This window comes from Electrona antarctica (genome assembly GCF_951216825.1).
Source record: "Electrona antarctica genome assembly, chromosome: 12".
Classification (NCBI taxonomy): domain Eukaryota; kingdom Metazoa; phylum Chordata; class Actinopteri; order Myctophiformes; family Myctophidae; genus Electrona; species Electrona antarctica.
Window position 1 is genome coordinate 33,981,301 of NC_136793.1, and position 13,546 is coordinate 33,994,846.

Below are 13,546 nucleotides of genomic sequence, written 5' to 3' on the forward strand. Positions count from 1 at the left end.
GTACACTCAAGACACAGCCCCGCTGCCACCATTAGATCTCCATATATGGAGCTGACCTGTTCTGACATTCCATATGATCTCAGACCCCCCATGCCAAAGCGCCAGCGCTCCCCCAGCAGTCTGCTGTCACCCAGGTGGATACGTGCACACTTCTCACCCTCAGGGCGTCTTACATAAAATAATCTGGTACTGTATAAACTACACAAATTGTGCATAGTGTATTGACTGATTTGACTTTGTAGGTGTTACTATACTGTTTGTTGGTGCTTTTTGGTTCATCCAGGTTTGTGTTTAAGTCCAATAAAGACAGGTTGACCGGCTCTTTCTCAGTTGAGGTAGTCCCAGCATTATTGTTTGTGGCGAGTCACTTTCAAAAAGGCATTCAAAGGCACCCTGTTAGTCAAGACATTAAAAGCCTTTATGCACACATGAAAGCAATTTTTAAACTTTGACCAATGCGTTGCGGCCAGGCCTGGCTTCTTCAAGGTAATCTGAAAGACTGAGTTCACATACAGTATGCTCAGTAAAATGTTAATTTAACTCTGAGAGTGTACAAATGTAACCATATACACTGTACACACTAAGATTTAAGACACCAATAAGTGATAAGTAATCAATATTGAGCATCACATATTTTGGAACCGTTTAAAGGGGGTGAAAGAGATACATTTTTGTCAAAACAAGTGTTAAATAGACCTATATTCCGATAGCAAACATTGCTATGTGTGTTTGGGTCTCTCTGCTGCTGCAATGTCTGAAGGAAGCTAAACAAAAATAAGTTTTACTCTTATGTACCTGTACACAAGATGTAACAATAAAGCACAACCTTGAACCTTGAACCATCTCTCCAGCTCTTTAGTGAAACTAAAAATACATTTTCAGATCAGGATACCAATTTTATCTATCAGGAATGAGAACTCCAGATAGACAATAGATAGACAATAAATGAGCAGATTAAATTGGAACTGGCATACTATAACATTTTAAACTGATAAATCATCTCCGTGGGGTTCTCTCTGATTGGATAAAAGTGGTATCCCCACCAGAAAATGTAATAAGACCTGGAGAGATTGGAGGCCTCTTGTTACTAACAAACAGTAGCAATGGTGGTCACTATCGGAATATATAGAACTTTAACGTTTAACTTTTAACATGGCTTTACCCCCTTTAGTTCCTTGGACAATGGTATAGTAAGTTGTTACAAACAATTCCGTGACAACCTCAGTACTACTAGGGCTGGAACTATTTGCATTCATATAAAGGTGTGTTGGTGTTGTCCTGAGCTGTCATCATTCATAGTTTGTAAGATTAGGCCTACCATCTTTCTGGACCAGAAATTCAAAGAGCTTTAAAAAGAAGGACTAAAGGAGAACATTAACATTGTGCCATGAAAAGATTGGTTGTAGTTCTCAGTGTCCGGTATTTATTTAATTTCAAAGTTCAAGTCACACACACACACACACACACACACACACACACACACACACACACACACACACACACACACACACACACACACACACACACACACACACACACACACACACACACACACACACACACACACACACACACACACGCGCGCGGTCATTCACACACATGTACACAGTTTAACATGCCGTTAAACTGAACGCTTCAGTGGGCAGAGGTGCTCCTGACATTTGCTGTGTCAACTACTCCATCATGCTATCTAGTGGAGAATAAATGTCATGAATTATTCTCAAAATATGACACCATGTTGTACGCACGCACGCACGCACGCACGCACGCACGCACGCACGCACGCACGCACGCACGCACGCACGCACGCACGCACGCACGCACGCACGCACGCACACACACACACACACACACACACACACACACACACACACACACACACACACACACATTAACATCTTTTGAGAGAAATATAATGTTTTCATCGGTTGCTGCTTGTGTATTCAAAAAAAAATAATAATACTGGGGCTCCGGTGACTCTGTTAAAGGCATAGTTCACTCCCAAAATGCCTTTCTTTCTCGCTCACTCCGTGGTGATTGAATTCATGGAGTTTGTTTTTGTCGCATTCCAAAGGCTATAATTGGATGAGCAGCAGTGGTTCCCCTTCTATTCCCCATGAAGATACAAACACTCTCTTCTATGTCTCCATAGGGAGTATAGAGATAGAGAACATAAGGAGCTGGTCATCTTCTATGTCTCCATAGGGAGTATAGAGATAGAGAACATAAGGAGCTGGTCATCAAATCATTGTCTTACGAATAAACAAATATCCATGAATTCAAGTCTCCATGGGGTGAGTCATCAATAGAAAAAAAGTGATTTTGGTTGTGGGTACAGTATAGTAGGCTACCTGTAAGAGTACAGTAGCACATAAATAAGGCTGTAGTCCTTCCCACTGCTGGCCGTGTTCTTTACAGCATGATATCCTCTCTCTCTCTCTCTCTCTCTCTCTCTCTCTCTCGCTCTCTCGCTCTCTCGCTCTCTCTCTCTCTCTCTCTCTCTCTCTCTCTTTTCCTTTTACAATATTAAATTAAAATAGCCTACATACAGAATGGAAAATAAAAATAAAAGACAGAAATTCTATATACCTGGTGATATATGTAGTCTTATACAAAAGTTTAAATGGTGTCCATGCTTGTCTGAATAGATGCAACACTCTTAGTACAAGTACTAATACTGGATTATTCTTGAAACAGTCCTAAGGGAGTTATTGAACTTTAAAAGTTAATTGTCATAAAGTAAATTTTCATTATCTGAAAACATTTTTAATGGTTCAACTTTGAGATTACTTTTAGATTAGATGATTAGAATAAGAATAATATGGTTTATTTATAGAGCATCTTTCAATATGTTGCAAAGTGCTTCACAGAAGAATTTATTCACATCATAAAAAGGCCAATAAAAACAGGAAGCATAGGAATGTATAAGCAGCAATTAATAATAATAAGTTTAAGTAATAAGTTTATTTTTAATGAAGTGAAAATGTGTGTGTGTGTGTGTGTGTGTGTGTGTGTGTGTGTGTGTGTGTGTGTGTGTGTGTGTGTGTGTGTGTGTGTGTGTGTGTGTGTGTGTGTGTGTGTGTGTGTGTGTGCATGTGTGAGTGAGTTTTGTGTAATTTACAATGATGGGGAAAATATATGGGACTTATTCTTGACTTGTTTATAAGTGTATAATATAGGCAAATGTCTGCCTCTGCATGTGTGGTGAATGTAACAGGATAACTTGTCTATATGATGTATATATTTGTACAGTGCACATATGAATTTCCCTGGGGGATAACTAGATATTCTCATTTATTTTCTCTGTTCATCGCTGAACTGCATAATCCAAAAGAGGGCTAAATTATACTACAACCAACAGCAGCACCTCCACCAACACTTCTACTACTACTACTACTACTGCTACTACTACCACTACTACTACTACTACTACTATAGTACTACTATTACTAATAATAATTATACAAATGGTAAAAAAAAAAAAAAGGTACAGCACTAGGTACAGCACTATGCACATTTAATTTAAAATTGAGAGTTTATAGATTGGCTAGTTCGGGGTTAGTATTTTAAGATTAGAGCATTTTAAGTGATCAAACTAGCAATATGTTCAGAAGCATCTTCCATAAAATCGAAGAAATCCGATTTCTACAGCTGGTTGGCAGTATAGAACAGCAGGAACAATATTACTAAAACATCATAACTTTACATATTGTGTTCATTGTTCAAGAATCAATGCTAGTGTGGGGGGCTCCTTTCAAACTGTTTCACAAATCACACATTAGAACGTGGTCATTTTCAGTTGTGAGATTTTATTTTTTCTTTAATCCATGCAGCCAGCTTGTTATAAATAACAACTTCCCTCAGAGGAAGTTGTCTGAGCACAAAGCCTGCAGGCTTCTCATTCAGACAGTCTGACACAGTGGAGCTGCCCAGTCCTCACTCTCTCAACCGCCATGCAGCTCTACTGGGGGCAGACGGGGGAGTACATTTTAAAAAGGGGAATTTTAATAATTAAACATCTGTGACATATTTTGCTACAGCCTTCAGTGTAACCAATTCTGCAAGCTCTATTTTCAATATATTCTGTAGTTCGTTAGATATTTGTATTTTCCCTAGGTGGTCTTTTTTCCTAATTATTTTGTATCCTGTCATACAACACAGTAACACAAAATGGTACTAATAGTCGATATTAAGATAGTACAACATAGTAGAAATGTCTATTATTATCTCTATATATTAGTAGATCTATATTAATTGAACAGAGAGTGGTCCGGCCACTATTGAATGTCACATAACAAGACATGACAGGGTTGGTGTGTGTCTTTGTCCCAGGGTGTGATATGTGTGCAGACAACAGGAATGGGGAATGTCCCATGCATGGTCCTCTCCACTCACTGAGGAGACTGGTGGGGACAAGCAGCACTGCAGCCCCTGTGGCGCCTCCAGAGGTCCCCGACTGGCTCCGAGACCTACCCAGAGAGGTAAGACTGAATGCTTGACTTCTTGAAAGACATGCAGACAAACAGATTGCCTGGTTCTCGCTGTCTGCGAGAAAAAAATTAATTAAAACAATAGTTTTGATTTTGATTTGTTTTGGTATTTGCCCTGTGGTTGTGCAGGTGTGTTTGTGTACCAGTACAGTACCGGGCCTGGGTTATGGGATCTGTGCAGCCCAGAGAATCCCCCAAGGAACGTGGATTGGTCCATTCCAGGGAGTCCCTCTATTCTTGGACAAACTCCAGTCTGGAGTTGTCAGGAATACTCGACATCTCTGGGAGGTAAGGGCATTCTTATTCTATTGTATGTGATGCTATCATATTGCCACTACATCAGTGTCATACACACATACATACACATGTGTGTGTGTGTGTGTGTGTGTGTGTGTGTGTGTGTGTGTGTGTGTGTGTGTGTGTGTGTGTGTGTGTGTGTGTGTGTGTGTGTGTGTGTGTGTGTGTGTTTAACTGTGTTGTGTTCATTGATCAGCCTGTTTCCACACAGTTGGAGGAGAAAGTCAGTGGTCAGTTATACATGCATACAGCTACTTTAACATTAGCTGCTATAGGAGAGTTTGTGTCTTCTCTCGGAAGGCGCGATAGGGACAGACGGACGGACGGACGGACGGACTGACAGACAGACAGACAAACAGACAAACAGGGAGGGGGTACAGACAAGACAGAGAGGGGGACAGAGAGGGGGACAGAGGGACGGACGGAGTCAGTCAGATAGATAGATAGATAGATGACTCCCAGGAGGCCATTCTGGTAAAGGTCAGTCTGTCGTTGGCTGCCTGGATATCAGTCTCTCTTCTCTAACCACAGCACCCCGCAGGGTGTGTGTGTGTGTGTGTGTGTGTGTGTGTGTGTGTGTGTGTGTGTGTGTGTGTGTGTGTGTGTGTGTGTGTGTGTGTGTGTGTGTGTGTGTGTGTGTGTGTGTGTGTGTGTGTGTGTGTGTGTGTGTGTGTGTGTGTGTGTGTGTGTGTGTGATGGGGGTCATTCAGGGCATGGGCCAAGTCCAACATGACTGATCATTGAAGGGCGTCTGATTGATTTTGAACACTTGGAGAGAGTTCATTTCCAAAACACTAGAGATCCGTTGTGGGAACAATAAATTAGTGTGCCAACAGATGCCGTTGCGGTTAAGAGTAAGACCCCCATCTCTTCTGATCCGCATGTGTGTCTCTTCCTGGCCTGGGATCAGGTCCCATCAGAGCATTCTCATCTGTGCCATTTTGCTTTGATATTGTCTGTCTTCATAATGTACAGTATACGTACGTTAATTACGGAATTACTGAATCTTTTTACGTTTACATTTTTTACATACATTTTACCTATTTATTCAACCCTTGTGTCCTGCGAAAGTGCTGATATTCTCACCACCAATAATAGAGCTTTCCTGCTTGGTTAATAGAGGTCAAAATGTGTGTCAAACCAGAAACAATGTCAAAGGTTGTGTCTATAGTCACTAAATGTCTTTTGAGTCCAATTCAAACTGAACCAACCATGTAGCAATTTATTCATGTGGCGTGTTTTCAATTCATAATTGAGCTCACTTTGCCTCCATAGATTACCATTGTATATAAACCAATGGATAAAGATTTCATGAAACAATGTCTGTGCATGTGCGATTTGAGCAGGCTGGTACCTTGCCTTCAAACTTTGCACTACATTAAACTAATGGAGCTATCTTGCGAGTTTGTTCAAGGCTTTGCCAATTATAATTATAATTATAATTATTATTATAATAATAATAATAATAATAATTATTATTATTAATTATTATTGTTATGTGGTCCATGACCATGGATTCAGTAAGTGTAGGAAATAAAGACATATATCTTTTATTTTTGTCATTACTTCTTTCATTTAATTTGGAGGAAATGTTGACCACAATCTTGGACAGTGGAATTAAAGACTATATTATCATTATCAGTGGAGGCTTGTCTTCAATTCCAAAAGTACTTCAAGAGGATCAGCTCATTAATATCCATAGATTCTGTATGAAAAACATTGTGAAGTTCTAGATGAGTTGTCAAAAAAAGAAAATTTTAAAAAAGCGTTATTTACCCAGGGTATATAGGTAATTAGGTATGCTGAGCACGGGTGCTCTTTTTCAGCATGCCCAATGAAGCAATGACGATAGAGATTTGTTTTTAAATCTTTTGCAACTATGTGTCTATGCAGGAGTGTTTTTTTACTCACTGACATGCCTGAATAATAAGTACAGGGCAAGTTTAGAGCCAGGAAATGATATGAGAACCTGTAACTGCCCAACACTACAGTATAGCCACTATAAAGACACTCTGGAGAACTCAAGACAACCCTAAGCTTAACCCATATCCCCACCTGACGCAACCGTGGTCCCCAGCTCAGGATAGTGGTCCCTGGCCCACAATCAGTTGAAAAGCTGTTTTCCGTATAGAGTTACTAAACACATGCCACTTTGAATCAGGATTTGACTGAAATACTTCATATTACTGACAGCGCTTGTGTGTCAGTACATGCATGTGTGCATTCTTGTCTATCTGTGAGAAAGGGAGATGGAGAAAGACTTACTACTGCCAGGGAACAAGTCAAATCCTATGAAATGGAACAGACACAAGAGGGAGGGAGTGCGGGTGAAATGTTTGACGCCAATCAGAATAATGGTAATGATTTGTGGCAATTTGTGCAGAATTGCCTTTGGAAGACAATCATAGCCAATCTTAATGGAATATGAAAAATCCAACAGATACGTCGTGATCACATGACTACAGAGATAATGTGTACCAATTTGTGTGAGGGTTGGACAAAGTAGTAGTAAAAACTGTGTTTTGCAAAAATCTGCCTGTTATAGCGCCACCATGAGTATGATTAGACTCCCTAGTGGGAGTGTGCATGCAAAGTTTCACAGCGATCGATCCAGCGGTGCTCGAGATTACAGTATAGCATGGTCACAAACGGACGAACAGACAGACAGACAGACAGACAGACAGACAGACAGACAGACAGACCCACAGAATCGAAAACAGAATCTCTCGCCTTCGGCCGTTCCGACCTGGCAGGGATAAATAGCGCAGAGTGCAGAAGAGAGGAGAGGGACTAATGTGAGGTGGACACACACACAGAGGAGAGGGGAAGGGAAAAGAGGAGTCGATAGGAAATATGGGAGGGAAACAAGGAGAGGTGGCAAAAGGGGATTGAATAGGATATGTTGAAGAGAGCGGAGAGGCGCTAGGAGGGCAGTTGGTTCAGCTTGGTTCTTTCTGTTTTGTTCTATCAATAAGAAACCCCCTGTTTCAGGCATTCCTAAACCTTTTCAGCCCAGCACCCATATTGACTAAATTCAGCCTCACCATGGGACGCCGATTCAGTGGTATGCTCCCCAATGCTTCAGACGCATCAGAAACCAGCGCCGCAGCCCATGCTGGGTCTGGAGCCAATGTTTGGAACCCCTGCCCTGGAGAAAGGTTAATCCAATACATCTCTCCTTACCATCGGCTCATAGAGGTTGCCGTCAGGCTTCAGCTAACTAAAGTAAACCGGTCATTAGGCCTATTGATAAAGGACCCTTCCGCACAAATCCCATTAAAACTCACCGGCTGTTAAACTCCCTTATTGATACCCACCAAAACAGGAAGAGATGTGTGTTCTATAGCCAATCAGGAGATAGTGTCATGTTGTCTATGGTGTCTTGGAAGGGCCAGTTTTAATTAAGACACTTGCCTATATGTCTGGGCTAGAATAAAAGAGGATTTGTAGGACTGCAGTATTTTATTGCCGGACAAATTGATCAGGCAGAATGGTTCCACTGCTGGTTGACTGGGAGCCTTTGGAGAGAATCATTCAGTTGTTCTCTGTAGAGGCATACCATTGTGTTTCTAATTCATACAGTGTGAACCCCTTGAGTAAGTTGTCTTATTATAATTCTTATAATTCTTATTCATATGAAAACTCCTGTCCTAATTGTGTGACTGTACAACTTTAACGGAACAATATATATATATATATATATATATATATATATATATATATATATATATATATATATATATATATATCAGCGTCAAACAGAAGAACAATACAGTACTGCAAAGCAATACTGATGCACGCCGTGGATTATTTTTGAGAGGTTGAGGAACATAGTTGAAACATCTGAGATCAGCAAATAGTTTTATAGTTCAGTGGGTTTTATCTACTTTCAACCTGACATCCCTACTTTGGGCATGTAAATACAGGCAACATTTTATTATGGTATGTATGGAAATGTTTCCTTTTCTTTTCATACATTTCCCCCAAATAGCGAAAATAGCCGATCTACAAGCTCACAACATGTTCCGATACCATGCTTTGTAGATGTTCACTACACTATTCACTATGTATACAGTATAGGCCTATAGGACTTAAATGGTTAATGGAGCCAAGGCAAAGGATCATTATGGGTCCATGGAGAGAGACAAAGTGATTCTACTTTTATCGTTCACCATATTAGCAATACCGGATGCTCAATACTGAATGAGACACTATATCGTGAGGACACAGCAGAAACTTGCATGAATTCTACATTTATGATGCATTATATTAGGTGAACAATAAGTAGACTGTGTCAGACAAGACAGATGCTGAATTATCATGGCCTAAGCCCTCATAACTGACACAGATTCCTTGTCTCTCTTGTCCTAAGACAGTAAAGAGCTGTCTGAGTAGACATGGAAGTGACAGGAATAAACAGACAATTTTGTTTGTTTTCCTCCCTCACCAAATGTCTTACTTTCTCTGGTCCTCGGATTGGTGTTATTTCATTCACATATGGTGATTGAGAAGAATGCATAGTAAAAACAGCACAAGTATTCTGAGGTTACTGATGTGACCTCTCTTCTGGGCTCTCTAGGAGTTTTCCCTGGCTGAGGCTGATAGCCTGGAATCAAGGAAAAACAACAACAGAGAAAAGTGCAGACCTTCAAAAATCCTCAACTTGCTCAATTTGTCTCCAAATATTTTGTTACTGTGAGACATTAATGAGGCACATGGGAATTTTGTAAAGGGGAAAGTCCTTTTCTTGGACATATGCACTTCCAATTCAAATCTTTTATTATCGTGAATGCACTGAAAAACTAATATTATGCTTATTTTATGTGTTTCTTGTACATTTAATTGTCACGATAGTTCTTTTCTTTTATGGAAAGGCTGAATTTAGTCTATACTAAGTCTATTTCTGCACAGGGCCTCAGTCAGTCTTCAGGTTGTCCAGTTTGTCTGACTTGCATTCCAGACTATTATTCCTGCAGTATTCCTGAAGCATTACTGACTTGTAGAGTTCTAGAAAGCAGATTACATTTGTGTATTCGTGTAACGTATATGAAACTGATCTATGATCGTGGTTCCTATATGTTCTTTTGTGGAGAATATTTTTTAATTTCTTCAATATTACATCACATAGTAGAAAGAGGTGGGAATGATGAGAGAAAGACAGAGGGAGGCGGGTGACCTTTATTATTATTATTACCTCAGTTCAAAACTCATTGTGGTATACGTACTAGGTTCCAACCTTACCTCACCAGCCCACCAGGATCCCACATCTCTTTTCCTCTCTAACAAATATTGTTTCTATTCAGTATTTCTCCAGGGACCTTTAGGTATTTCGTATCTAATAATAACATAATGACTGGGTGACTGTCTGTGTCAGTTTTTACGCTGTGCACTTCCAGGTTAAACAGCGTTTTTTCCTCTCTCTCTCTCTCTCTCTCTCTCTCTCTCTCTCTCTCTCTCGCTGTCAGAGGAATGTTCTGCTGGAACGGAACGGTGGAATGGCCCTTTATATGACATCACCACGTTGGCGCGGTGACCGCCAAAGGGTTCTAGAACGGAGGAAGAATAACTTGATTTTTCCAGGAGAAAACCTTCAGGGGTCCTCATGTTCAGTGGTTGTAATAATACGGCACAATAAGTGTGTGTGTATGTGCGCAACTCTTTTTCTAGTGCTATAATAATACAGTTGTATGTTTGATCAGTGTGTTTTGAGTGCAGTGATACACTGAGTGATTTGTTGCTTCACTCTGATGTCTGCGGGGGACTCGGGGGGTGTGTGCTCTGTGGGGGGCTCAGCAGCGGGTGTTCTCACTGCACTGCGCCATGAAACAAGTTTGACACTCACTGTGTCACACGGCAACCCTCCCCTTTCTGTGTCTCGCCGTCGCCTCGAAACGCACGCACGCACGCACGCACGCACGCACGCACGCACGCACGCACGCACGCACACAGTAAAATGTTTTACTTTCTTCAGTATTTACAATTTTCGATACTTTTACTTCTACCCCACTATACATCCCAGAGGAAAATATTGTACTTTTACTCCACCACAATTATATAAGTTATTTTGTAACTTTGATTATTATTACAAAACACACTAACCACTTCAGCTCTCTATATTTTTTGGCCATTTGATTTTTGGCGGATCTACAGGATCACAATGTGTCACGATGCGACACGTTGTGAGATTGTAGAGTGAACTTCTGAAATGGGTACATTCTGCACAATTAGTACTTTTACTTTAGGTACTTTAAGTATATATTTTGATGCCAGTACTTTTGCACTTTTACTCAAGTGCATTTTGAATATGGGGCTTCTAACAGAATACATCTACATTGCCGTATTGCTACTTTTACTAAAGTAAAACATGTGAGTACTTCTTCCATCGCTGAAACATGCCCATGCCACCCGTTCTTTCTCAAACCCTCCCTGTCTGTACTTCAGCCAGCCTTCCTGTCCTATAAAGCAGAGTGATGCTGTAAAGTCAAACTATTAAAAAAAGGATTCCTGTCTGGGTTCAAAGGTATTGTGTGTGTGTGTGTGTGTGTGTGTGTGTGTGTGTGTGTGTGTGTGTGTGTGTGTGTGTGTGTGTGTGTGTCTGAGAAAGTACAGTTTAGCAGCATGACATCACTGGTGCCCATACCAGTGGGTGTTCTAGTCACTGCCTTACAATAATAATACTGTACAGTCCTGTCCGCACGCACGCACGCACGCACGCACGCACGCACGCACGCACGCACGCGCGCACGCACGCACGCACGCACGCACGCACGCACGCACGCACGCACGCACGCACGCACGCGCACGCGCACCCACACACACACACACACACACACACACACACACACACACACACACACATATATATCAACACAGAGGGGCATGTGTCCAGTGTAAGTATTATTTAGCCTTTGGAGTAAAACATGATGCTGTGAGGCAGGTGATATTTTTAAGGTCTTGGACTCACCAGCTCAGAAGAAAAGACTTCATCATTTTGTCACCATGTGTGTGTGTGTGTGTGTGTGTGTGTGTGTGTGTGTGTGTGTGTGTGTGTGTGTGTGTGTGTGTGTGTGTGTGTGTGTGTGTGTGTGTGTGTGTGTGTGTGTGTGTGTGTGTGTGTGTGTGTGTGTGTGTGTGTGTGTGTATTCATGTGTATGTGCAGTACACAGGTCTGTGTAAATGCGTACTACAAGCATGTGCATACGTGCGTGTGTGTGTGTGTGTGTGTGTGTGTGTGTGTGTGTGTGTGTGTGTGTGTGTGTGTGCGTGCATGGCTGAGTATTTCACAAGCGCCCTCTACTCTGTGATGGTTGTTGTGTGAGAAAGCAGCGGCCTGCTCTCTGAGACAGCAGAACCTCTGAGCTGATCAGGAGGTGCATCGGGGTTCAGCTATGTAAATATTGCTCTTTTAATAATGATTATTACGCTTCTTGATTTATGCAGCAGCCCCGTTGAAATGCCACCGCTGAAAACAGACTGCTACAGGGAGAGGGGGGGGGGGGCAGTCAAAGATGTGAAACGCTTCTTTTCTTTCAAACGGCTGTGTGTGTTTAAGAGGGCCAGACTGTTGGTGTTGGGCAGGGTTAGGCTGTGGGGTTTATGAGGCCTACGGCTGAAAAATGGACTCCTCGGAGCCCGCTAGCTTTTAAACAAATTGAAACATTTAGTGAAGTTCCACATACCACACTGTGACCTGGACGGTGAGAGAGGCTGAGACTCAGTTGTGCCTGATGACAGATATGTTTGCATTGTTCTGCTTGGCTACGTTCTGATTGATCATCATTAAACACCACATATGATGTGGACATTTTTTGGCATTTATAAGCAGACATTCTCATCCAGCAAAGTTCAATAATAGAATACGCTTGAGGTCCTATTGTATAGCGCAGTAACATTTACAACCAACCGCTAATAAGAAATACCACTACATTTATGCACAGATACAATTAGTGGACTAAATTTAGGTTGCCTCACACTAATATCCAACAATTTAACATGGCTACCTATTTACAGGGGTAGTGAGAGGGGCACGGAAGATGAAGGGGGGATGAGGAGGAGGAGGAGGAGGGAGGAGGTAGATGAAGAGACCAGATAGCCGTAGAATTAGTGTCTCTCCATTGATTAGCTGTAGACAATCCTGGCTAACATTGATTGTCTCTCAGCAACAGTTTTACAGGGATTTGGGCTGAAGACTGTGGACCGTAGAGGGAGAACAGAGAAGAGGATACTGACAGAGATCTGAGAGGTATTTCTGATGTTGACGGTTTGTTAGTGCGTGCAGGCTTAAATTCCATCCCAGCCTTCTGTGTAACTGAATCTGAGAGAGAAATGTCCACTAAACTGTAATGTAGATTAGATTGCTTTGTTCTGAAGAGAAAAAATAAATAAAAAATAACTGCAAAATCCTGCATGTTAATTAAAATCTCAGAGTGTAGAAATGGACCCTTATGGTTTTTTTTCCCATGTTGAACTCTCAGAGTTTAATGAACACTCTGGATTTACATCACTAAGTATAAAAAGTAGCTTAAGAAACTACAATCTATGTTCCCAATAATATCTCTTAGTGAAGCTATACCTGTTTTTAATTTTCATCGTTACTTTCACTGAGCTGTATTTAACAATGTGTGGCATAAATGTCCTCCTAATAGCATCACTGGCCAGGACTTGTTGTATTGCAATCTGTTGAACCTGAGAAAACAGCCAGCACACAGTAAATGTCCTTTTCACATAGTTTTATTTTACCTCTTCGCAGACAGAGCAAC

At 41.3% G+C, this 13,546-nt stretch overlaps 1 protein-coding gene across 1 annotated transcript in view; it reads left to right on the plus strand.

Moving 5' to 3' along the window:
• prdm6 (PR domain containing 6) overlaps nucleotides 1-13,546 on the plus strand; it is a gene marked incomplete at its 3' end in the record, with an annotated part of 56,256 nt that overhangs the window by 6,831 nt on the left and 35,879 nt on the right. The window contains exons 3-4 of the mRNA XM_079516282.1: nucleotides 4,333-4,481; nucleotides 4,620-4,778. Of these exons, the coding sequence (XP_079372408.1) occupies nucleotides 4,333-4,481; nucleotides 4,620-4,778 (308 nt within the window). The remainder of the gene's footprint in view (nucleotides 1-4,332; nucleotides 4,482-4,619; nucleotides 4,779-13,546) is intronic.